Raw genomic sequence first — 27,514 nt, forward strand, 5'->3', positions numbered from 1 at the left:
GTTTGAAGTTTAAGGTAGCCTTCATATCCTCTTCGCTCTCTTATTAGAAGCTAACTTCTAACTTAGAGTAACAATTATTTCAAAGCTAATCAGACAGTTTTAACTAATTATACTACAACTCACAATTCCCCCGTCCCATGTAAATCATAGCATTGTAACTCAAAAGGATGAAGATTTGAATTTGAAAAAAATAGTAAATGATAATAGATAGATAGATAGATAGATACTTTATTAATTGCATAGCCACTAAACATAACTGCTAATCTCTATCTGCGATTTCCATTCCAGCTTCTTTCTTACATTAATCATTTACCATTATCAAAAGTTTGTGGACTTATGTACGACTTGATCAGTCTGAGCTTGCATAAACTGGTGCCTGATTATCTTCAGTCATGTGTACCACTTCCTTTTTGGAGCTAATGACCACAGAATTTGCACATAGAGATCTTGTAGACAACTGAGCAATTCAGACAAAATTCACAACTGGTACACCACCACCAGATCTAATAAAGGGACAGCATACATAAACACCCAGATTGCCAGGGACAAATTTCCTTGATGTTAATGCACCCCTAATGACATTAGTAAACAATAATAAATTGTTTGAAGTTATTTCTTCTCTATACAATTAAGAAAAGGCCTTGAAAATTTAATTTGCAGTGTCTGGTTAAACAGAGGTTCAGTAGTTTACCAACATTAGAATAGGCTAACCAGGACATCCATTTATAACTCTGGTAAAGGAAATTTTGTCATTAAAAACTGAGCTATTTAGGCAATGCAAAAATAAGTATCCAGAATTTCAAAATGTTTTATGTGGTTTCTTACTGTGAAATAATTCATGAGCATTTTTATGGTTATTACATACACTTTCTATTGAATACTTATTGCACATTTCTGGTTTTATCTATTGATACTTGACTATTATAATTACAGACTACATCAATGAAGTAAATTTGGAAGAAAAGAAAACTGAGCAAGAAAGAAAAGCACGTGAAGAATTTGAAGAAGGAAAAGAAAATGCCACCTCAGTTTATGAACTGCTTCAGAAATTATCTAAGCCAAATCAAATAAACCTGTATTATTCTGGTGGCATACAGCTTTTAACTGCAATGATTAAACAAAGTAAGTCAGTTTTCCTGCACCAGCCCAAAGATTTGTGTTATATTTAATTGTGACTTTAAACTGCTCCATGGCAAATGACAGTAGATGTATCCTTTAGTGTACTGGCCCTTCTATGCTGCTTGGGTAGGCATTAATCCCTGAAGAGTCTGCATGTGAGTTAACTTAAGCAAGTTCAGTAAAATGGATGAAAAGATTGTTGTGAATGTCCAGTACAGCAGAATTTTTCAATCATCCTATTGATCCGTTTCTTTCACTTTTTTAACTTAACCTCTCTGACAGATCTATGAGATGCTATAGCTGTCTGATATTTGTCAAATACTTGCCACTACTTTCACTACAAAATAGAGTAATTGAAAATGCAGTTGACATGGAATTGTTATTTTCGCTTCCAAGAATATGATAGTAAAAGTAATATTTCAACGATTAAGGCATAATTTCTGTTTGTATTATTCTGGTTGTCTGAACACAATTTAACATCAATAACATTATAATGCATATTGTGTAAATAATTTGAGGACATATATTTTCTGTTAAGTAGTATTGATGTGATTTTTATTTTGCATTTTTATGTGCAGATCTGCAAATGTCAGATTGTTTTCTCCTCATGTTTCAACCTTCATGGATAAAATTAATGTAGATTGATTCTGAAAGGAAAAATAAACTTAATGAGGTTGTATTTGTAAGCAGATATGTGTACAGTTGACTAGTGCATTTCTTGCAAGGCTTACTCAAAGATCAATATAAATGTTTTCTGATACACATTAATAAATTTACTAATGTACTTCTTCATTGTGAATCTTAAATATTTCATAAACATTATTTCCTGCTGTATTTTTGTCATGTTAATTTGTTAAACTGTTTTATTTAAAAAATATTTTGAAATGCAAGTCGTATTATCACTGCACCAGTAACGCCGCACTGCACGATAACGTACAGTGAATACACTTGACTTGAGCATTCATAGTTTTCATACTGTTTCTCTGTACTTTTCGCATTCATTTGCTCAGAGGTTGATGCGCTTGCTGCTTCCTGACAAGCTCTTCTTTTCTCCACCCTAGCGGCCCGCTTCTTCTCTTCTTTCGTTGGCATCTTTTCTCGTTAAAACTGATTAAGTCAGTGTTTGTGTTGCAATTACTTTTCATCATTTTCCTCAATTTTTCACTTAAGCTGGCACTTAAGTCTTCAATCTGCCTCAAGAATGATTTAAGATATGAAGAGGTAGGGAAAGTGATGTCGAAGGTGGTAGGGATGAGAATGGCGCCCATACACATGCGCCGCACAGCCGCCCTGCTGGCCACTGCTAAGAGTTGATTATACAATAAAATAAAAATAAAAAGAGGAATAACCTTGGAGGTCAATCAACACCCTGAAAGCCGACAGTAAACGTCACATAGTATACAGTATGTGTACCAAATTTCAGGTCAATAGGTTAAACGGTTTGCGAAAGCAAGTGTCAAGATTTTAGAGGTTATGCAGTATATTCTCGTTAATGGAAAAGTCCTTGTATCGTCTTCGAATGATTCCATCATTGATATTGTAATTAGGGGCCAACATTACAATTTTGTTGAGATGAATAACAGAATTGGCTTTATTTTAACTATTCTATACAATATGAAGAGTTGACATTAGAGAATATTATATTTTGATGTTGTTGTTTAGAAACTCTTGCTTCTTGATAGATTCTGAAAGAGTTTAAACTACTATCTTCCATATGTATTGCATAACTTTAACTTTTATTAGGATATTGAATGACAAAAGAAAAGTTCCTTCTTCACTGATTTCCTTGGTCCTTTTAGGATATAAGATTCAGAGAAAGATAATTCGCAGTATGTGTATGCAGCCATGTGTACTCCACAGCTTAGTTCATTTATTTTTTTAGAACTTTATTATCCATAGTTGTCATGCTTTCTTTGTTTCCTTTTTGCCATTCTTGAAGTACTGGGCAATCATCAAGTGGCTCTTTCTGTAATCAGTATCAACATCTAGCAGTGTTTTGGATTATATTGTCATTTATTTATTTGCTTTTATTTTTATGTATTTTTAAATATCTCACTCTGGTTTGTTTTACACGCAGTTGGTCTATCTTGGGTGAAGTGAGCATCTTCAGTAAAATTGTTTGTTTGCTATGCCAAATGTGTCATTGCTTTGTGGATGAATGTAACTTTACCCATGAATATGTAACTTTATCTTGTAGATGTATGTAACTTTTACCAAACAGAATAATTTTAAATACTTTATTGAATTCAGGCAATGTATGATGCAAGACATCATGAGGTCTCTTTCACTATTAACCTAATCCTTATTCCTCCTTGGAAAGATTCTGAAAAAGCAGGTTTTGAATAATAAGTGATAATGTATTACAACCTAATGTCTAAGCTAATACTATAGGCTGCTCATACCCTTTTTTGTATTTATGATAAATAAGCTTCAATGGCCTAATTTAAACCACTAAGTGGCTAGTTTAATTTGTGCCTTTGACTCACCCTGCAACCTTGAAAAAGTTCAAAACAATTTATTTATAATAAAAATACTTGCCTATTCCTTTAGTCCAATACAGTAACTATGAAAAAAATGTATGTAAACAAAACGTTGAAAAGCTTTGTGATATTTTAAAACTATTTCAGCAACAGTTTCCTCATTTTAATAAAAAGTATACAGAATATAAAATGATAGCACATTTATTTTTAATAAACTGTTAGAATCCTGTTTTGGGGATATTAAAAGATTAAACCGATGCAAATAACTTGACTTACACATAAAAAATTTTGTTTATAAAAATGTATGTATGACCTTGACATTTAATTTCTGTGCTTACAGCTGCTTGAGTATCTTCTGAAATTATAGACTCTTGAAAGAGTGTACAAGATGCTACAGTAGCCTGACATTATCTCTCCATTTTTTTTTGCAGACACTGAACAAGCATTATTCAGGATCAACAATGGCTTCAGTATAATCAACAGCAATAACATTGTAAAAAGGTAAGGGCACTTGTAAGGAGATCACTGCAAATTTGCAGAAGCCTGATACTGAATGTTATCCTGGAAAAAAGACAAATGAATCCTTTCAGTCAAAGACACAGTGGCCTATGTTTATAGATAAATGGGATGATGATCTGTCATATTTACAATCTTTAATCACTTAATAATATTTTGAGCTAATAGAACGTTACAGGTAAACTAGCAGGAATAGACATCTTTTGATTTATGATTTAAATCTCTGTGTGTCTTTCTTATTTTGGCCAATAAAATATGTTTTTATGATTAATATACAATGTATTATTCATTCTTGCCAGTATGAGTTTCTATGAATAAACATTGCTTTATTTTTTATTTTATTTGAAACAAGCAACTCCCACATCTCAACTTATTCTATTAATCTCTAAAATAACAGTTTGAAATTAACTGTATAAAAATTATTATAAAATAACATATAAGTTTTTTGTATTCATATGCAATAGGTATATTCATTTGCTGCTGGAAAAAGGAAATTTTTAATAGATGGACTGCTTATTGAATATATAAAATAAATGTTACAGGGTGTTTGTTCTGGACAATTCTTCACTCTTTCTGTAGGCATGCAGCATCACAGTTTTTGAATACATGATGAAGATATCTCATTCGGATTAGATTACAGATGTGAGGTGGCATCAATAACAAATATACCACCACGACAGTTAAAAGTAATTGAGAATAATTTACATGCAACTGTATAATTTACTTGCAACTGTACATTTATTTCACTATCCATTTATGCATCCATTTTATTCATTTGATTAATTAATTTTGTCTGAGTCAGTGTTGCAGAGAACCAAAACATGTCTTTATACTGGGCACATCAGAGAAACCAACTGTGGGTGAGGTGCCAGGCCTTCACAATGTACATAAAAACATTTATACTTTCTCATAATTGATCAGTCACCAGTTAACCATAATATGAACATGTTTGGAATGTGATAAAGAAATTGAATTGTCAGAAAAAAAACGGGTAATCTCAAGAAAAATGTGCAAACTTCATACCAACAGTACATGAGGCAGCAATCCAACTCATTCTGTTGCAGCTTTGAGGAAGTAGCCCTGCCCTTTATTCTGGGAAGAAAGTTATATAAATGCATTGTATATCATAAAACAAGTAATTGACTTAAATGTTACAAATGTATGAACAGGGAATTATTGTGAATTTTAGATAAACTGTGTTTTTGTATTCTGCATTCAGGAAGAAATGATGTTACAAAGTCTACATTTAGATTTAAAAAGTGATGTAAATAATAAGGCAGCAATGCCAAGTTGTTGTTAATCAGAGGATTTTAAAATGTGGGTCAGGTACAAAATGTATCAAAATCAGATATTTCAGAATGTAGATCCAGTTCATTTGCCAGGTTATTTGAATTATTCCATTAGGCAAATCATTCATTTTAGTATATATATACAGTCAGCCAGTCTAGCTTTAATTTAATCGATATTTGCTTAAAAACAGATTTGGCAATGTACTGCTTATGTTATGTGCATTATGTTAGAGAAGTACTGTATCTTTTCAGAAAAAGAAGAGTGCATCTCTTTGACATACACTGCCAGGTCATAGTGATCCTTTTTATAGGTCATTTCTTAAAGACGATTAATAGAGAGACCAAATTGCTATTACAGAACACCATGGAATTCATGTCAATAATAATGTCTTTTCTTTTTTGTGTATTTGTTTTTCTAAAGCTGCATGAATAATCTATTGCTACTTAAATCACTGTTTAAAGAAAAATAAAGATAAATGTTTGTTTATTGAAAACATACTTTTTCAGGTGTATTTCTGGAGAAAATAACACATTTTTTGATGAAGAGTTATGTTTGTCTGTTTTGGGACTGTGGTATGCAGTTTGCAAGAAAAATGGTAAGTGCCATTCTAGTTTATGTGGTTTTCCATTTTAAATATTTGAGCCATGTACAATAGCTCCTTTCCATTCTCTCATTCAGGTAGTAATATGCTAGTGGTACATCAGTGTGATTAAAACAACTGCAAACAAAGTTTATTTTCTTTGCCTCCCATTATTGCTCTTTAAAATACTACCTTATTTATATATATTTATTACCTTATCAATTGTACTTAATCTTTAAAACTATAGAGTTGCTCCAACATTATTTTCTGTTTAAATGTTTCTTAAGAAATTTTGTCATTTTGCTATCAAGTTATTCACGGTCTGTATAATAATGTGAAATTCCGTGATTTCAGAAGGGAGGCACAAACCAAAATGCTTATTTGCTGATGGTATACTATAAATTATTACTGTCAGTATCATGGATTGTTATTACACCTTACATAAATGCCTTTGTACGGGTCGTATTGTTGGTGCAGGAGTATTGAACACATGTAATTACAATATTGGACATGGTAGGATAATATAATGCAACGGGTATGGTTCAATAAATATAGAAATCACAATACTGTAAACAATGTCAAAACTACCAATAAATAAGAAGATAAGTATTAAAAAAGTAACAGAATACCATTCAGGTTATAAAATTTATTTATTCACATAATAGTTAAGTTGTTCCAGTGTCTCTTTCAGATACCCTTCTTCATCTATGTGGTGAAATGGAATTAATTTAAATTCATGGCCAATGGTGCGTGTAAATGGCTTCACTCTCTCTTTTTTATGGTTTGATTGTGGCAATAGACTGTCCTTCAACAAATAAACCAAACATGCTTATTTTGTTCATGCCATAGGGGCTGTAGAACATGGATATATACATGAAAGCAGACATAGGGCTATATATAAGCAACTTAATACAGTATATAGAAAACCAAGTCAGATTAAATGTTGCTCTCATTTTCCAATTAAACAGGCAGTGCATTAAGAATGTTGTCCAAAAAACAGTATTCATTTGGCTTTGGAAAATGATTATTAAATGATTTGGTATGTTTGTCTAGTTTATAGGCTTCTTCTGTTACATAATGGGATGTACCTGATGTTTGACCTTTGAGGGGTGCATGTGTGTACTTTCCTGTTACATTTTCAGAAAGAAAGTTGTAAAAGTTAAAGATTTACCCAATACACAAGTTACTGCTTTAAGTAGCATCATCAACATGAACTGTAAATCCTAATACATTTCCTGGCTTTGTTCTAGATAAAAGTATACACACTTTATTATCTTCAGAGCCAAAAATACAAACCAGTAATGATATTTATAGTCATTTGTATGGTTCCTATCATGATAGAGAGGAAGTGCTTTGCCTTGAAGTCTTTATTGCCAATGGATAGATTTTCTCTTTCAATTAGGCAAGAAGAGTGTAGTTTTTGTTTCATTCCAAGTCTTTCTGTTAGGTTGCATCTTGTGCCGCTGCTCCTCCTGTGATTGTCTTTGAGGTTTCACAAGGTGTTCCTCTCTTCCTAGTTTGGATAGTTAGTAATTAGTTCTTCTTCACTGTTCTTTAACAAATCTGAACTCAATGCAGCAACCACTCCCAAATCCATTACAGTCTTGACCAAAAGTTTTGAGAATGACACAAATATTAATTTTCACAGTCTACTGCCTCAGCTTTTATGATGGCAATTTGCATTTACTTCAGAATGTTATGAAGAGTGGTCAGAGGAATTGCAATTAATTGCAAAGTCCCTCTTTGCCATGAAAATGAACTTAATTAAAAAAAAAAACATTTGCACCGCTGTTGTGATGAAGGCTTCAGGGCGCCCAAGAAAGTCCAGTAAGCGCCAGAGCCATCTCCTAAAGTTGATTCAGCTGCGGGATCGGGCTCACCACCAGTGCAGAGCTTGCTCAGCAATGGCAGCTGGCAGGTATGAGTGCATCTGCATGCACAATGAGGTGAAGACTTTTGGAGGATGGCCTGGTGTGAAGAAGGACAGCAAAGAAGCCACTTCTCTCCAAGAAAAACATCAGGGACAGACTGATATTCTGCAAAGGGTACAGGGATCAGACTTCTGAGGACTGGGCTAGTTATTTTCTCTAATGAATCCCCTTTCCAATTGTTTGGGCCATCCAGAAAAAAGATTGTCTGGAGAAGAAAAGGTAAGCACTACCATCAGTCCTGTGTCATGCCAACAGTAAAGCATACTGAGACCATTCATGTGTGGGGTTGCTTCTCAGCCAAGGGAGTGTGCTCACTCACAATTTTGTCTAAGAACACAGCCATGAGTAAAGAATGGTACCAAAACATCCTCTGAGAACAACTTCTTCCAACCATCCAAGAACAGTTTGGTGATGATCAATGACTTTTCCAGCATAATGGAGAACTGTGCCATAAGGCAAAAGTGATAACTAAGTGGCTCAGGAAACAAAACATTGAAATTTTGGGTCCATGGTGAGGAAACTCCCCAGACCTTAATCCCATTGAGAACTTGTGGTCAATTCTCAAGAGGCAGGTGGACAAACAAAATCCCACAAATTCTGACAAACTCCAAGCATTGATTATGCAGGAATAGACTGCCATCAGTCAGGATTTAGCCCAGAAGTTGATTGACAGCATGCCAGGGCGAATTGCAGAGGTCTTGAAAAAGAAGGGCTAACACTGCAAGTATTGACTCTTTGCATAAACTTAATTTCATTGTCAATAAAAGCCATTGAAACATATGAAATGCTTGTAATTATACTTTAGTATACCATAGAAACATCTGACATAAAGATCTAAAAACACTGAAGCAGCAAACATTGTGAAAACCAATATTTGTGTCATTCTCAAAACTTTTGCCCATGACTGTACCGGATGTATTCGGCTACTGAGGTCTGTCACAAGGTTTCCTGTCTTTGAAGTCTTGCAGTGAGGGAGTAAAAAGAACCCTCACCAAAAATTAGGACAATATGCAGGCTTCTCAAAAACTGCCTTTTTTCCTGGAATTAAATCCCAGTCTCCTGCAAGAACTGGTGCCTAATTAAGAAACTGCTGAAAACCTGCAACCAATGATTGCCTAACATGGTTTTAACAGACCAATACTAAAACAGCTTGTCATTCTGGTCATTTACATTTATTTTAATAAATATACATATTTTATTACTTTTGAATATGTTCTTGTGTGTTGCTGGTTCAAATCAAAGATTGATAAAAAAATGTTACTTGAAAATGTAAATTCAATACATTGTGATTTATTTAAGATACTGACTATATTTCTAATTTAATTTATTAACATTTAGGGTGGAGTGCCCTCTCAGGGTTGGTGGCGAGATCCTGCCCCAAGTGGAGGAGTTCAAGTATCTCGGGGTCTTGTTCACGAGTGAGGGAAGAATGGAGCGTGAGATCGACAGGCGGATCGGTGCGGCATCCGCAGTAATGCGGGCATTGCATCGGTCTGTCGTGGTGAAAAAGGAGCTGAGCCGCAAGGCGAAGCTCTCAATTTACCAGTCAATCTATGTTCCTACCCTCACCTATGGTCATGAGCTATGGGTAGTGACCGAAAGAACGAGATCGCGAATACAAGCGGCTGAAATGAGTTTCCTCCGCAGGGTGTCTGGGCTTTCCCTTAAAGATAGGGTGAGAAGCTCAGTCATCCGGGAGGGGCTCAGAGTAGAGCCGCTGCTCCTCCGCATCGAGAGGAGTCAGATGAGGTGGCTCGGGCATCTGATCAGGATGCCTCCTGGACGCCTCCCTGGTGAGGTGTTCCGGGCACGTCCAACCGGGAGGAGGCCCCGGGGAAGACCCAGGACACGCTGGAGGGACTATGTCTCTCGACTGGCCTGGGAACGCCTTCGGATTCTCCCGGAAGAGCTAGAAGAAGTGGCCGGGGAGAGGGAAGTCTGGGCATCTCTGCTCAAGCTGCTTCCCCCGCGACCCGACCTCGGATAAGCGGGAGACAATGGATGGATGGATGAACATTTAGGAGACAGAATATCCTTATTTTGCATTAAATAATGTTGGTGATATTTTCCAGTTTAATTCTAAGTTTTTAATTAGACTGATGTTTTCCAGAGGAAAATCAACAGCTTTTAATCCAGTCAGAGAATGGAAGCAAATACCTAATTGACCCACTTACATCCAGCATGCCAGAGATTCAAAAGGAATGCTTGTCTCTCCTGTGCCTCTACTCACAGACAGAATATGGAAGGACTCTGCTTTTGAAAAATCTGGATCTGCCAAAGTAAGCATCATTATTAATTTCTGACAGGATTTCAAAGTGTGGAGCACATTATTGTGAAAAATTAATTTTAAACTTATACATTGCTTGTATGCCTGGTATTTTTCATTAATAGAAATTTAAATACTATTCAATCATTTGTAAAGAAGCATTGTTTTAATATTTTTTAAAGCACACTTTTTTTTTAACGTTAAAAATTTGATGTTTGGCTGCAGCAGTAACTGGTTTGACTACAATCCTTTCTATAAGGTTTCACAAGATGGCTACTTGGCTGCCACTTCCTTTTGTCTTCATGTGAGTGCATCTATTCATACAAGTACAAAAAAGCAAGCAGTCATTATTGCACCCCCTGTGCAAGGTCTCTGTGGTTTGTTTCTCCTTGTCAAGAGTATTATAGTTTTCTTGACATTCAGTATGTGTACACTACCTTCTATGATGTACTTTGCAAACTGTATTCCCCAATAGTTTAACAAGTCATGTGCTCAATATCTATGCTAACCAGCTAACTCAAGTGTTTATCACTATATTTAACACATCTCTGATGCTATCAATAGTCCCAATTTGCTTCTAATGTTCCACCATTGCCACTGTCCACAACAACAGCCCCATCCAGTGTAAATGACTACTTGCCTGCAGCTCTTACTTCAGTAGTTATGAAATGATTTGAACATCTTATTAAGGACCATTTCTGCTCCTGCCTTCCCAAAGACATGGATCCATTTCAGTTTGCATACAAAGCAAACAGATCCACAAATTATGACATTTTTCAGGTATTACACTCTACTGTTTCCTACTTAGACACTTATTAAAAAGGTTATGTAAGGCTGTTGCTTATTGTTGTTAGCTCAGCCTTCAAAACAATTATCCCTACTAGAATAGCAATAAAATTACAGAATCTGGGACTGAGGTCCACCTTATATACATGGAACCTGGACTTTTCGTCTGCAAGACCCCAAGTAGGTAGAGTGGGAAAAATACACCTACAGGTCCATTAGGCTGAACACTTGCATATCCTGGGGGTGTGTTTTTAGCCAGCCGCTGTATTCACTGTACACACATGATACTATAGCAAGGTACAGCTCAAATATCATTGTATAATTTGCTGATAACACAGCTGTTGTAGCCCTCATCAGCAACAACAACCCTACCTAGATGAAGTAACTATCTCGTCACTATGATGTCAGAAACACAGTCTGTCCATCAACATCAGCAAAGCAAAAGAGTTTACAGTGGATTTAAGCAGAGAGAAGGAGAAGCAAAGAACTGAGTGTGCACCTCTGTTTAATAACAGTGCTGCCGTGGAGAGGGTTGACTGTTTCAAATACTTGTGAATCAACATCCGGTACTGACTTAAAATGGTCCAAACACAGACTTTCTGGTGAGAAAGACAAGGTAGTGCCTTTATCATCTATGACAACTGAAGACATTCTCTGTCAAAAAGAGGCCTTGAAGTCCTTTAAACATGCAGCCATTGAAAGCATACTGTCAGAATGCATCACTTAATGGTATGGAAATGGCTCAGAAAAGGAGCATACAGCTCTGCAGAGAATTTTTGCACTCAACTAAGTGCATCATGGGGATATCAGTACCATCCCTACTGGACCTCTATACAGAAAGGTGCATTACCAAGGCAGTCATAATCATTACAAACCCCCACCACCACCACCACCATTTCTGCAGCCAGTTTAATTTGTTAAGATCTGGCAGGCACCTGCATTGCCTCAAATCAAGAACAGAAAGACTGAAAGAGCTTTCTAGGTAATAAAAATAGCAAATGGTCAACTTATTCCATAAAATGGTAAAAATAATCAATCTATAATTTGTAACCCTTTTTATTACAGTATTTAAGAATTATATTAAAATTGTTGTAACTCTAATATGTATGTGTTGCACAGTTACAATTACTTGAATATTTTTAATCTGCACCTTTTAATATTTATAATATCTTCTTATATAATATGCTACCGTGGCTGTCCGTTTGTCTGTCTAGGATTTTAAATCACCTGTAGCTTGCAAACCATTTGACCCATTGACTTGAAATTTGGTACACATATACTACGTGACGTCTACTATCCGCTTTCGTGTTGATGTTTGACCTCCATAGTTATTCCTCTTTTTATTTTATTTTATTGTAGAATCATCTCTTGGCAGTGGCCAGCAGGTCAACAGTGTGGTGCATGCATACGGGTGCCGTTCTCATCCCTACCACCTTCGCCGTCTCTTCCCCTACCTCTTCATATCTTAAATCATTCTTGAGGCAAATTGAAGACTTAAGTGCCAGCTTAAGTGAAAAATTAAAAAAAAACATACTAAGTAATTGCAACACAAACACTGACTTAATCAGTTTTAACGCAAAAAGATGCCGATGAAAGAAGAGAAGAAGCGGGCCGCTAGGGTGGAGATAAGAAGAGCTGCTTAGGAAGCAGCAAGCGCATCAACCTCTGAGCAAACGAATGCTAAACGTACAGAGAAAGAGTATGAAAACTAGGAATGCTCAAGTCAAGTGTATTCACTGCACGTTATCGTGCAGTCCGCCGTTACTGGTATTTTATAATTATATTATATGATTATATTTTTAATATTTAATATTTCATGTTTATTTTTAACGTATGCTCAGCTGGTATTACAGAGCTTGGGCTTAGTAGACAATAGCCAGTACAGTAATCCCTCGCTATATCGCACTTCGCCTTTCGCGGCTTCACTCCATCGCGGATTTTATATGTAAGCATATTTAAATATATATCGCGGATTTTTTGCTGGTTCGCGGATTTCTGCGGACAATGGGTCTTTTAATTTCTGGTACATGCTTCCTCAGTTGGTTTGCCCAGTTGATTTCATACAAGGAACGCTATTGGCAGATGGCTGAGAAGCTACCCAACTTACTTTTCTCTCTCTCTCTCTTGCGCTGACTTTCTCTGATCCTGACGTAGGGGGATTGAGCAGGGGGGCTGTTAGCACACCTAAATGATAGGGACGCTCGTCAAAAAATGCTGAAAGATTATCTTCACTTTGCTCCCTTCTGTGCTGCTGCTTCCTTTAAGCGACATGCTGCACGGTGCTTTGCATACTTAAAAGCACGAAGGGCACGTATTGATTTTTGGTTGTTTGTTTTTATCTCTCTCTCTCTCTGCTCCTGAAGGAGGGGGTGTGAGCTGCCGCCTTCAACAGCTTTGTGCCGCGGTGCTTCGCATACTTAAAAGCCAAACAGACCTATTGATTTGTTTGCTTTTCTCTATCTCTTTGACATGATCTGCTCCTGACGCGCACTCCTTTGAAGAGGAAGATATGTTTGCATTCTTGTCTTGTCATGGAGCACAGTTTAAACTTTTGAAAAAGAGACAAATGTTTGTTTGCAGTGTTTGAATAACGTTCCTGTCTCTCTACAACCTCCTGTGTTTCTGCGCAAATCTGTGACCCAAGCATGACAATATAAAAATAACCATATAAACATATGGTTTCTACTTCGCGGATTTTCTTATTTCGCGGGTGGCTCTGGAACGCAACCCCCGCGATGGAGGAGGGATTACTGTAGTTTATTGTTATCAAATATACTGTAATTGGGAAAAATGTTAAAGTTTATGGGTAACATGATGGCACAGTTGTGGCACTGTTGCCTCACAACAAGGAAACTTTTGTTGAAGCTCCAGGTGCTCCCTATGTGGAGTTTGCATGTTCTCCATGTGTCTGCATGGGTTTACTCCAGGTGCTCCGGTTTCCTCTCACAGTCCAAGGAATCCGGATTAGGTAGATTGGTGAAGTTGACTTGATTCCTGATGCTTGTGTATTTGTGTTCCCACTAAGATTTTCTGGTGCCTTTCAAGGGATTGTTCCTGCCTTGCACCTGATGCTTCCTCATATAGGTGTCAGCTGTTCTGGATAATCAGGTTTTGAAAAGGTGTGGATGGATAGTGAAAGATTGTTTCTCTTCAGAAAAGGAAAGAAGATAGTAGATGTAATGTTTTAGCTGTATAGCCTTTATTAGGTAGGGTTTGTGTGTGTGTGTGTGTGCGCATGTGTGTGTCTATATGTCTGTGTATGTGTGATATAAAAATTCTTTGGTTTTAGCTTCTGACATTGAACTTAAGCAAATTTACAGCATGTTTCTACGAAATGAAGTATATTATTAATCAATGTGTAGGCAAGATTAAAAAATTATTTATAATGAATATGCTTTCCTTCGTACCATATGTAAACTTAAGAATTTTTGATATGTTATGGAATGTAATGAGAAAATTCTTAAGATCTGAAATTAATTCTTGTGCATTAATTACTTAGCAGTGCAATGCATTACAGCTTTCAATTCCTTCCATGATGGATAAATTACTATTTATTTGTCTTATTGTGTTCATAATTAAGTGATAAAAAGGAAAGAATAGTAAATATTTACTAATATATTTTTGTTTCTTGCTTTCAAGTAAAACAGATTTTCATGTTATACAATGTATCACGAAATTCACTATTTTAATATGTTTTCTTATACTTCTACAGTTCACTTGAGAAACTCACTGGTCTGTTGAATCAGCTGGATATGTTTGGAGTGAATGTTCTAGAAATTATAGCTAATTTCACATCTGCAAAACGGTAAGCCACTTTTTTTTAATCTAATGTTTGATATGCCAGATTTTTTAACTTATATTTAAATGATTTTACCATTATATCATTGTAGGCTTAATGTAATACAGGGGGTCCTCGGGTTACGACACAGTTCTGTTCCTACAACAGTGATGTAACCCGAATTTTGGTGTAAGTCGAAACACACCCTAGCCTAAGTCACTTACCTATCCTAACACATTTGCAAAATCATAATCTAAAACATAAAAACACAACTAAGCCACAGAAAAAAAGAAAAGGACATAAATATACTGTACTGTACACTGTACTGTAGTAACAGAAAAATTAACAAAAAATGAGTGTAAAAAAAATCTTTACCTTTATTCCTTCTCACGTCTTAATTTATTTAAGTTTTTAATGGAGTGAGCGTTGTAAACTCGAAACGTTGTCTGTCAAGACGTCCTAACCCGAGGACCCCCTGTAGTATATTTTTTGGTCTCCTGGTGGGTTTAAAACAGTATAGCTCAAATGCTGTGTTTGTTATTTTGCTTTTCATAGCTGGACTACACTGAGCATTTTAAATGTTGTATATGAGAAGCTTTCTGTTTAATAAGTTAATAAATTGTGAGGAAATCACCTGGCAATTGACATTTGAGGTGTCCTATTTGTCATATTAATTTGCAGTGTCCTATGTTAATAGTTGGTACAGCAGCATATGTATTGAATTTTTTTTTAAGTTTTACAGAAAACATTGGCATTTGTTGATGGAAAAATTGTCTGTGAAGTGATTTAGGAAATCACTGAGATATTTAACCTCCTTGGCGTTAACAATGAGTATTATTCGTGCTTGGCTTTCTGTGTAAATATGGTTAAAGCTGAGTCAGACAGGGGCTGATATATGACGATCTGCTTTACAATGTTAACACTAGAATTACCAGAGCCAACAATAAAACTCGTAAATCCGGCCCACCTTAAATCCCTTCGCACCTCTCTGTCAGCGTCTTTTGTCTTCTAAATGTGTCAAGCAGCCTGCTATACCATCCCCCACCGCCTCAGAACGGGCAAGAAGTTCTCCAAGTTCCTGCCTTGATTGATTATCTGGGAGTGAGCTACCCAGAATTGTAAGGGGAAATAATTTGATGTGTGTTTTGTGTCTACAACAATCTATGTAAACACATTGTTAAAACAGAAACGTTTTTAATGTTTTAGTAATAAATAACAAAATGTAGACATGAATTGTATAATGTATGAAAGCTGATGGCCAAATATCAAATAAACACTTTCACAAAAGGTGCATGTACAATACGACAGCTTCCATGGTGCTGTGGTTAGAGCTGCCGACTTATAATCCGGAGGTCATGAGTTCGAAACCAGCTCCCCAGAAAATTTACCATTTTGAGTAGGGAGCTGCTCTTATTGTTAATATTATACAATAAAAACATACATTTGATTTGTGTCTGTAACAGCTGTTGTAACTTTATAGTACTTGTAAAAGTTAGCATTTTTTTTTTTCCACTTTTTTTCTCTCAGTCACAATCATGATGCATACTACCGCCCCACGACCCAACCCAGGGTTCTGATGCTGTTAGTTTTTATTTGAAACTTGGAATAACTGTAGATGTGAGTGGTGTTTTGAGACAATAGTACTGGAAATTCTTTAATCTGGAGGGATAAAAGCTGACACACAAACACTGGTGAATCTGCCTTCTTCGTATCTCACCGTCACTTGAATTTTTTTTATTCAGTTTTATTGTGTTCCTGCTCACGCTGAATTAGTGTGCACCTTATGGTCCATGATGTCAAAGCTGCACTGATAAAAAAACAGAGACATATGTATATATGATATTTGGAATAACTCATTTTATGACCTGTATAGTACATTTCGGAAAACAATGTGGCACTGATACAACATTATTCATATTATTCATATTCATTCGCATGCCTTCTTGTGCTTGTAATCAGTGACCGCATTTTTTTTTTTTCCATCTTGCCCATGCAGTCTTTCACATTTTGGTGCATGGGGGTGTTTCTTTTGTACTCCAGGACATGCAGAGGAAAGAATTGTACAGAGAGGCCAGTTCCGCGCTATATGCAATCATCAGATTCAAATGTTAACAGTTCCCACACACCCAAGTACCGTCCTTTCTATGTTTACGACACGTGTACCAATGACTATCAAAAATGGGAACATACACTTTCTGTATATTCATATCATACGTTATGACGAAAGTCTCATGAGTTACAAGAGAACGCTGTCATGGATATAGTATATCACATCTAAATGGACACGATTTGGTATCAAGTTCTATATGTTGTGCGAAGCAAGCTCTGAGTACATATGGAACTTGATACTGTACTCCAGTTTAGGCACCAAGTGGAATGGCAAGTACAGTTAATACAGTATTGCTACATCATATGTGCTGATACTGGTGGACCCTTTGCTAACCAAGGTTACTATATATCGATAAACAGCTTCTGTATTTCACCTGAATTGATTGAGATTTTACTTCAAAGGAAAACTGATGCATTTGGCACTGTATGACCGAATCACTGTAATATACCTGGTGATTTCAGTCGCATGAATGCGTCAAGTAGCCTGGTGCTGTAGCTGTGTGGCAAAAAATGATTTCAATCAAGTGGAGGACAAGAAAGATACCTGTCTTTCAAGCACTGTTTACAATGCAGCAACTGTCAATGTCTGTGTCGGAGGAAATATGGAAGTTACTAAGCATTGTGCTGTGTTAGGTTAAAATGGGGCGTATCAATTGTGCAGGTCAGGCACTGACATTCTACCCCATCATTTGCAAGCAACGGGAAGAATATTACAAAAACATTTTTCAACATCAGACCCCCGTGACCCTGTGTTTGGATTCAGCGAGTTGGAAAATGGATGGATTTTTCAACATCTACTTGAACAGTGCATGTGTGCATTGATGATTGTTACTAAACAAACCACACAAAGCAAGTATACTTACTCGGCATCAGTACAAGAGGACACCAGATGTACTTTAACCTCTGTGATTATACTGAGATTTGTTTCTGTTACGCATAATAACATTATTTGTGGTTGAAAACATTTCACAGGTTAATTTACTCTTTCAGAACAGCCCACAACTAAAACGCAATATCTTGGTTGAAGTTTCTAATAAAAAATATAATTTTACAGAAATCCTTTGTGTTAGCTATCTACATACAGTATGTTGATTTTTTCAGCATACAGAATCTTTCCCATTTGTGGTTTAAGGTTTTATAGTTCACATTTTCATAATTTTAAAGAAAGGATAATTCATAAAGCAGGGTCAACTGCTGAATGACTAGGGGTGTTTAAATTACTGGGGGTTTTTAACCAAATTCTGTTTTTTGTCCTTAATCCATTTAAACATTATTATGTGAAATGGAGTCAATGGCTTTTCTACAATGAGATTTCCATTTTGGAAATGGTGATTATATCATTTTCTAATTGAATTTATTTACTGTATAGACACAACTCCCTGTACAAATTAGATATTTTCATTTATTATCTTATCCTTTGTTTTAAATCAGTCTTTTTATAATGAGTGGATACCTCAATGTTATCTTTGTTTATAGAGTGATACATGCATCATAGAGCCTGCCAAAGCCCATCCATCCATTATCCAACCCACCATATCCTAACTACAGTATTTACCATACGTAGGTTGAGTACCTTTTTATTGGTAAAAGAAAGAATACTAATTGGGTGCCTGTGAGGCCAGGTGGGTCTCATGTTTTAGACATCACTGTAACTCCTGTTATTCACCCTGAAAAGTGCTCATACCAACAATAAGGTCTCCTGCCATTGTAAGGATATAGACTGCCTAATATCAAGACACCTTGGTGTAGTGATTTACTGTTGTTTTTATTGTTTTGGAGAAAAAATAGCATGTGGTCTTCTGTGGCGTGAGAGTGTTCATTTTTCTAATCTCCACAGACCTAAGATGGCAGGAACACCATGTAGCTATACATACACACACATATTCACGTTAATTGTCAGCGATTACTGATTCTTCAGAGTAAGTGCAAGTCAACCAATTAAACAAGGAACCTGTCTAAAAATAGAAGTTGCCTGTTTGTAAGATGCAGCAGTTATCTTCAGTTATGCTTTTTGTAGCCAATTCTTTGAAGACAAAAATTCATCATAAATACAGAAGCACATCCAATTATCCTTTCATTTTCAGGCTTGCTCCTTCAACAGCAAAGACTCTGAATATGGATTTTATTTTTACACATGTGGTGAGTCAGACTCAACTCTGTAAAAGCAGGGTAGGTAAATAAAGATGTAAAGGGAAAGGCGCACACATGCCTTTACCAGCTAGAAAAATTGTTTTATAAATCACTGTATTATTTATGTTTTAAGTAATAAAAGCCCTTTCTACTGACTTTGTATTTGGCAAAAGTAACCATTCTTGTCAAGAAAAGGCAACAACTCCTCAGGACAAAACAAAACAATAAAAATGGTGGCTGGCTGGTTGGTTGGATTTTAGATTTTTTTTTAAATAAATACTTCATTTAAAATAAATGAGGTGTTGGCTGTTTTCATTTCTAAAGAATTGTTTTAATTTGAGCTTGTTTCATACCTTTTCAACAGTAGGATTTTCTGGTAGTGGTTTATTTAGCAATATTTTGGTCAAAATACATGTATTACATGTGACAGATAGGGGGCGCTTTTGTCCCTTGAACCCTCTGATCAGACACCAGAAACCAGGTAAAAGTCCAAATTATTATTTTATTCAGACTGTAATGTGCACAAAGCACCCTCCACTCCACAATACTCATAAATAAACACAAATCAATAAACAATCCTCCACTCCCAGACACATTGTCACCCTTCCTCCTGACTCATCTCATCCGTCTGGGATTTCTCACAATCTTTTATAGCTCTCGACCCGGAAGTGCTTCTGAACCCTCAGTCCATGTGGCTTCCTAGCACTTCTGGGTCAGATCAAAACGCTTCTTTCTCATCCCGGAAGCACATCATTTCCTCTGTCGCTGTGACTAAGACATACTTCCGGGTTATAGGTAAAATAGACGTCTCCGGGCCTCCCTGCAGCCGTCCCCTGGTGGCCCAGACGTTATCCAGCAGGGCTGTACAGGAAAACTCCAATGTTCATGATGCCCTGTTGTAATTCGGGGCACCTCCACACCGCAGGGAGGGCTCAATCTGGCGGCCTGGGGGTATTGGCTGGGATGAATGGCTGGCCATATCTCACATATGCAACACTAGTAAATTGATTTTTTTTTCATCCGCATTTTGATAGTGTTTGCTATTTATTCAGCACTGGCCCCTATAGAAGAATATCATATCAGGAACTTTGTTACCTCTGTTCTTTATAAACTTGTGAGATTAAATATCTTTCTCTGCCATTTCTATAAGGAATACAGCGTAAGTAAAACAGATAAAAAATATGTATTTTTGGGTGAAGTATTCCTTTAAATCCATTTTTTAGTCTGTGTTAAGTTTATTAGTCTAATTATTCCTTCTTTATTATGTGATTATATAAACCTAAGTATTCATTTATCAATTGTGTCACAAAGGAAATCATAAGAACTTCTAATTGCTTTTAAGAGCTTTCAGCATGGGAAAGGTGCTATATAAAAATGTATCATTATTATTATTGTTAAAAGTCTTAGAAATACTCAATAATACACCAACTGCCAAGAGTTCTCTAACATATGCACAGCAGACAGAGGAACCAACATGTTTTCAGAATAAGCAATAAACATTTAACATGTGTGCAATATGGAAAAAAATATGGCAATAAATGACACCCTCACTAAAAGAGGTTTTTTGAAAATAATCAGTAACTTACAGTAGTAATTGTGAAGAGAATCATAGTTGAAAATTCCTTAATCTTTGACAACATAGATTCATCTATGTTTTGTTTTTTCAGTTTCAGGCCTAACTCTGATGCAAACCTTTACCATTTTAGCAGTGTTCTCTGTCTTTTAAATATATGTATTAAACATGCATGTAAATTGCCTTATATTTAAAGTTTTTGCATGCCTTACGCATATTTCCGTCTGTATGTTTCCTTTGGTGATTCCATTTTACTCTCACAAGAGAAAGTCACAGTTGAAGTTTACTTGTACTCTGTGTTGCTCAAATTGTAGTGACTGGGTAGTGTTGGGTACTCGGAAAGATAACTGCTCTATGTGATTTTGTTCCAAATAGTCCCTTTCCCTAAATTCCATATGTGGAACTGCCCTGGAATACTTGGTTTCCAATTTTATTCTGAATATGTGAAATATAATCGAACATTCTGAGAAGAATTGGATTTTATGAACAACACAATCAATCACAATCTGCTCACTTAACAGCACTTCTGCTTCCTGTACATTCTGGCACAACATTCGCTCCTTCATTTTTTCAACACTCTCCTTCCCTAAAATTCTACAATAGACACTAGTGTTTTAGCCAATAATACTTTGGAGAGGCTGAACAGAAGAACCAGCATTTTTGGACGTGTCCTCTCCATCAGTTAGGTGTAGTCACTACACTACCTGCTTGCTGTCAGTTTGGCTTTTTTCATCTTTGTCTGCTGCAGCCAGGGCCACTTTACCTCCTAAATCCTTAACCTCACTCTCATCTGACCTGAGAAAATGGATGAAGTACGAACCACTAGATTTGTGTTTCACATCTGTGTACCTTGTTTCCTGTAGTACCACTGTTTGCTGGCTCAGTACCTGGGGCCTCATGTATAAACGGTGCGTACGCACAGAAATGTTGCGTACTCCCATTTCCACGCTCAAATCGCGATGTATAAAACCTAAACTTGGCGTAAAGCCACGCACATTTCCATGGTAACTCATACCTTGGCGTGTGCAATTTCTCCGCTCGGTTTTACAGACTGGCGGCACCCAGCGTCAAAGCAGTGCTACTGTTCCTGCGTGGACACCCTTTCTTTCTTAGCTCCACATTCCTGATGCGGCTTTATAAATACACTGAAACTAACTGCATATTGTTTATTAGTGTAACATCTGATTGTAATTAACCTGCAGCAATATAATGGTCCAAGGAATAGCCATAGTATTCCAAATACCATAACTGCTTTAGCGTTGTAACACTCACTGCATCTTCTTCTTCTTTCAGCTGCTCCTGTTAAGGGTTGCCACAGCAGATCATCTTTTTCCATATTACTCTCACTGCACCACTCGGAGTATTTATATCACTGTATCTGAGTGAGGAATCACAGCAGCAGCTGATCGGAAAGAGAAATATCGGTATACAGCATGAAGCAGACGCTGCCTGAGCCACAGCAAAACGCTTTAGAGACTTCCCAGTACGGACTTCGCGGTTTAGAAAAGGTTTCATCCCAAGAACTCTAAACGCACTCAATCAGTCCATCAAGTGCTCCTTGTAGAACTGTTTGTACTTATAAGTACAATTACCTCACTGTAAACTTGCACTACAGTTATAATATTGCACAACATGCGCCACTTTATAAAGCGCGTATTTACATATGATGACAGTATTCATTTTTAAGATGAAATGCTGCAAAATATGTTGATTATATTATACAGATAAAACTTTAACTTAATTTAAATAATCTGTATTGTTAATAATTAAACATGTGAGGACATGGTGCCACAGCGCTAGCTAGTTCAGGGATTGTTCCTGCATTGCGTTGTATTCTTGCTGGTGCTGACACGACACTGGAAGGATAGATTGATAATAATTAAACATGTACTATGAAGATATTTCAATGTTCCTTAAAAGTTTTGAAGAATCAGTGTTTTAAGCTTACAGATGGCTTCACGTCTATATAGCTGATTGTGTGGCGATTGGGTTTTTGGAGAAAGAAAAGTAAGGACAGGAATTGGAGATTAGTACGTTTGAAAGAGACAGTACTTCTGTAGTAAATCATTTCATTGAAGGTCGCACATGGCACAGCAAGCCTCTTGCGTGAGACATGAACAAGCACTGCGCCACCGTATCCCCATGTTTAATAACATGCTTTCATTCCTATCATCATGAAAAAGATATCACGTATACATCTCAGTATTTTAATTATTCAGAGAGCTGTAATATCATGAATGTAATGGATTATGTGTCCTGTCGGAGAAAGAGAAAGCCCGTTTAAGAAGCAGGTAGTGATTCACACACACAGAGCACATAGAAGATCAAATACAGAACAAAGCATTTATTGTGCCACTTTAGTTACAATGGGATTTGAGAAACTAGTAAATTAAACGATTTTAAGATGAAGTTTATGATGTTCTACTTTAATGGAAAAATAAACTATGAGATTAAAGTGGAAATTTCGAGATTAAAGTTGACATTTCGTGCTTTTTTCCCCACTGTGTGCCTATTTTTTTTTGTCTGTACCCTAATAAGCTTTCATATGACACTCAGACGGTGGGCTACGACTCGCCTTTTCACGGCGACTTTGATATGTGATTTCTTTTTTATTTCGGGCACTGTGCGACTTTGTCAATTTGAGCCTTCGAGTTTCTCCGACACTCTGTCACTCGATCAACTTCCTTTTGTTGATTATACCACTGTTTAAACCAGGGGTGGGCAGATTCAGTCCTGGAGGGCCGCAGTGGTTGCAGGTTTTTGTTCCAACCCAGTTGCTTAATTAAAAACCAATCCTTGTCAATTATTTAATTGCATGGCTTGCTAGCACTTTAACTCTGCCATGTCAGGTCATTCTCATATCCTAGATTTATTTTCCTTTCTAAGGATATCATCCAAATGATTTGAAGTCTAAAACAGATGAGTAATTCTCAGTGCTTCACTTTTTTCTCTTCACTTTCCTTCCAAGTATTTAATTAAACCAACTAGTGCATGATAAATACACACAGGTGTAAATGAAAACAAGCTAAATGGAGAAATGCTGGTCTCTTTCGTCATTTGCATGTTATTGCTAATTAGGAGCAATTAAAAACCAAGAATACAGCTGTTTATAAAAAAAATAAAATAAGCAATAAGGGTTCAAAATCTTAACGAGCAAGACAACTAAAGTGAAGCTGAAGTGTTACTTGAGCAATAAGTGCTTCTTATTAAGCAATTGGGTTGGAGCAAAAACCTGCAGCCACTGTGGCCCTCCAGGACTGAATCTGCCCACCCCTGGTTTAAACCAACAAATAGTACATTTTTCCTTTGCCTCCACTTGGTATTCGCTGAAATTCTTATTTCCCCCCGTGCTTTTCCCATTGTCTTTTCACAGAAGGCTATTTATATTGATTTGCATATTCAAAGAGGCGTAATTCTGGGAGGAGTTGGGGCGGGACAGAAGGCGCGTGCACGTATGTTACTTTTCACGCTGATCGGGATTTATGTAGTGGAAGAACGTGAACGTTTGCGTACGTACAGATTCCTGCATCTGGATTTTTCTGTGCGTACGCACATTACCGCTTTTGTGCTTACGCCATGTTATAGTGTGAGTTCTACGCACGCCATTACACATGAGGCCCCTGGTCATTATGCCTACTGAACTTCCTGTCCTCCAGAATTGCTTGACAGGATGAAAAGGCTCTCCTGCTCAACATGTAGCATGAGCTGTCAGTTTCATCAATAAGGGTGAATATGTTAGATTACCATGTCAAGAATTGTAAAGGTACTAATGATTCTTTGGAGACAAGAGACCTGTTTTTCTGAATATTCCAGTCTGGATAATAAATTAAAACGCATAGTAGTAGGATCAAGCTTTACTTTTTCTTTAGTTTAAAGTAGAACAGAAATCATTATTCTCAAAATCAGAATGAGTTCATTTTTACAGAAATGTATTAGTTACAGGGCGGCACGGTGGCGCAGTGGTAGCGCTGCTGCCTCGCAGTGAGGAGACCTGGGTTTGCTTCCTGGGTCCTCCCTGCATGGAGTTTGCATGTTCTCCCCGTGTCTGCATGGGTTTCCTCTGGGCGCTCCGGTTTCCTCCCACAGTCCAAAGACATGCAGGTTAGGTGGATTGGCGATTCTAAATTGGCCCTAGTGTGTGTTTGGTGTGTGGGTGTGTTTGTGTGTGTCCTGCGGTGGGTTGGCACCCTGCCCGGGATTGGTACATGCCTTGTTCCCTGTGTTGGCTGGGATTGGCTCCAGCAGACCCCCGTGACCCTGTGTTCGGATTCAGTGGATTGGAAAATGGATGGATGGATGTATTAGTTACTAGCAAATAGTATCTAATGTTATATCTAAATAATGCTGTGTTACAAACTAACCACAAAGGCTAATTTCTTTTATGGTAGAGTACCCAAGCACCATTAACACTAGAATTACCATAGCCTATGAAAAAAACTTGTGGATCCATCCAAACCTTAAATTGCTTCACACCTCTCCATCAGCATCTTTTGTCCTGTAAATGTGTTGATAAGCAGCAAGCAGCCTGCTATCACATCCCACACCGCTGCACAGTTTTCTCAGCTCAAATCTGTTTACTTGCATGTCAATTGCTTAGAATTGTATAGAGTGAGAAGTCAAGCAAAATGACACCTTTTATAAATACTATATCGTTATATGGAACACATACATTTCATGTGTGTTCTGTGTCTGCAACAATCTATGTACAGTAAACACATCGTTAAAACAGAAATGTTTTTCATGTTTTAGTAATAATTGACAAAATGTAGACATGAGGTGTATAATGTGTTAAGCCTGAATTCCAAATATCAAATAAACACTTTCACAAAAGGTACAAATATAACAGAACAAGTGCGCTTCTATTCAGGAATATAACTGCAGAAAAAGAACCCGCATTAGGGTGCGACATTAACACACATTTGCTACGACCATTTCAGTGGCGCAACGGTATCAACTGTTAACTGGTAATGAAAACTTCACAGGTTCGATCCTGGACAAGTCAGTTTTGAGAAGTGAGCTGCTCTTATTCTTACTATTTTAGAATAAAAACATACATTTGATTTCAGTCTGTAACAGCCTGTGTAAATATATGATACTTGTAAAGGTTAGCTTTGTTTTTTTTTTTTTTAATTCAGTTTTATTCTCTCAATCACGTACATGATCCCACCACCAACCAAACCCCTCCCCAACCCCCACCCACCTGACACTGCTGTTTTCACATAAAGACACACTGTAATAGAGGGGAACTCAGATCACGACGACGGTTCTACATCGGAGCAAGAATGCACATTGCACTTGTGCCATCGCTGTACTTTGTATATGTACACGGGAAGCTCTGCAGTCTACTTGTGACTTTACGCTGTAGGAAGTAAATAAATAAATTAAGGTAAATAACATTCGATCTGGCTTTTATGTAAGTAACATAGTGAAAAGTCAAGGAAAAAGGACACCTTTTATTGGCTAACTAAAAAGATTACAATATGCAAGCTTTCGAGGCAACTCAGGCCCCTTCTTCAGGCAAGATGTAAGTAACATATAAATGTTAATGTTTTGGGCACATGTACCGTCCAGATCTAAACACTAGAGTAGAGAGTCTATTGCTGAAGGTGGAAGCTGCCGTCGCTGTACTTGGTATATAAGAGCCAGATCGAATGTTATTTACCTTTATTTATTTACTTACTTCCTACAGCGTAAAGTCACAAATAGACTGCAGAGTTTCCCATGTACATATAAAAAGTACAGCAATGGCAAAAGTGCGATGTGCATTCTTGCTCCGATGTAGAACCGTCATCATGATCTGAGTTCTTCCCAAACCCAACTAGGCAGCACAGAATATTATGCATAGCAAATACTAACCTTGGGCCGTCAAATACATACGCACACACACACACACACGCACACACACACACAGTGGAGCAGTTTAGATTTGCCATGATTGTTGGGAATCTCCAGAGGAATCCCATGCCAATCCAAGAAAAAACATGAAAAATTAACATGTAAAAGTTTTTCCAGCAGCAAAATCAGAAAATTCACGTTTAGGTTGCATCTCATGGTTCATCTGTACTATACTAAATCACAGCTTTTTCCAACATGTATGTCCAATTCTGGGTCATAAGGGGCTGGTACCTATTCCAGCAGCAACACATGCAAGGCAGGAGTCAACCTTGGAACGTCTTGCTTTTTATCTTAAATAGTTTTTTTTTTTTTTTTTTTTCAGATTTAAAGTGGCGATTAGGCCCTACTTTAAGAGAGTGATCTTGCATCCTTTTCTAAATCTACTGGTAAGACGTTCTTTCAAATTTGATGTCTATATAATAATGAACTATATAATAGTGTAATATTTTGGCCAGGTTTTGAATAAAGTAAATGTTTTACATGTATAATTTTTAGTTAAGCATAGTAGCATCTGAAATGCTCAGTAATGTTTAATTCAAATGACTTCTATTTTTAATAAATATAACTCAGTAGACTCCCAACTTGCTTTTTATACAAGTAAACCTAACAATTTAGTGCAACAAATAATTGAATTCATCCATGCATTCATTGTTTTTCAAATAATATTTTTCTGTTTTGTGTCTTAATGTTTTCGTTGATACTGTTCTGTGGTGCAGAACAATTAGAAATATTAAATTAGAAATAAATAAGATATTCAGATAAAGTAATTTTTCTGTATTAATAGTTTTTAGTGACATAAATAATAATAAAAAGTCAAATTTAACATACTGTAACGTCAACAAACTTTCAAGTAGTTTACTCATTAGTGCTGCCCAGTCACTGTGTGTGGTGTGTACATGTTCTCCCAATCTCAATTGATTTTTCCTGGGTACTCTGCCTTTAACCCTCATCCCAAAGACATGTACATTAGTTTAACTGGTGACTCCAGATTGCCTTGGTATGAGTGAGTGTGTATATGATGGTGCATTGTGGGGTACCTGTATTCTCCCCTGGTTTGGTCT

The 27,514-nt window shown here is 36.8% G+C and overlaps 1 protein-coding gene across 2 annotated transcripts in view; it reads left to right on the forward strand.

Annotated features, from left to right (window-relative positions):
* The window catches only part of ttc12 (tetratricopeptide repeat domain 12), a 122,485-nt gene that overhangs the window by 67,188 nt on the left and 27,783 nt on the right, over positions 1-27,514 (forward strand). For both annotated transcript variants that reach the window (XM_051931877.1, XM_051931878.1), the window contains 6 exons: positions 934-1,122; positions 4,031-4,100; positions 5,912-6,000; positions 10,027-10,195; positions 14,681-14,773; positions 26,776-26,839. In XM_051931877.1, the coding sequence (XP_051787837.1) occupies positions 934-1,122; positions 4,031-4,100; positions 5,912-6,000; positions 10,027-10,195; positions 14,681-14,773; positions 26,776-26,839 (674 nt within the window). The remainder of the gene's footprint in view (positions 1-933; positions 1,123-4,030; positions 4,101-5,911; positions 6,001-10,026; positions 10,196-14,680; positions 14,774-26,775; positions 26,840-27,514) is intronic.

Source organism: Erpetoichthys calabaricus, chromosome 9 (assembly GCF_900747795.2).
Source record: "Erpetoichthys calabaricus chromosome 9, fErpCal1.3, whole genome shotgun sequence".
Taxonomy (NCBI): Eukaryota; Metazoa; Chordata; class Cladistia; order Polypteriformes; family Polypteridae; genus Erpetoichthys; species Erpetoichthys calabaricus.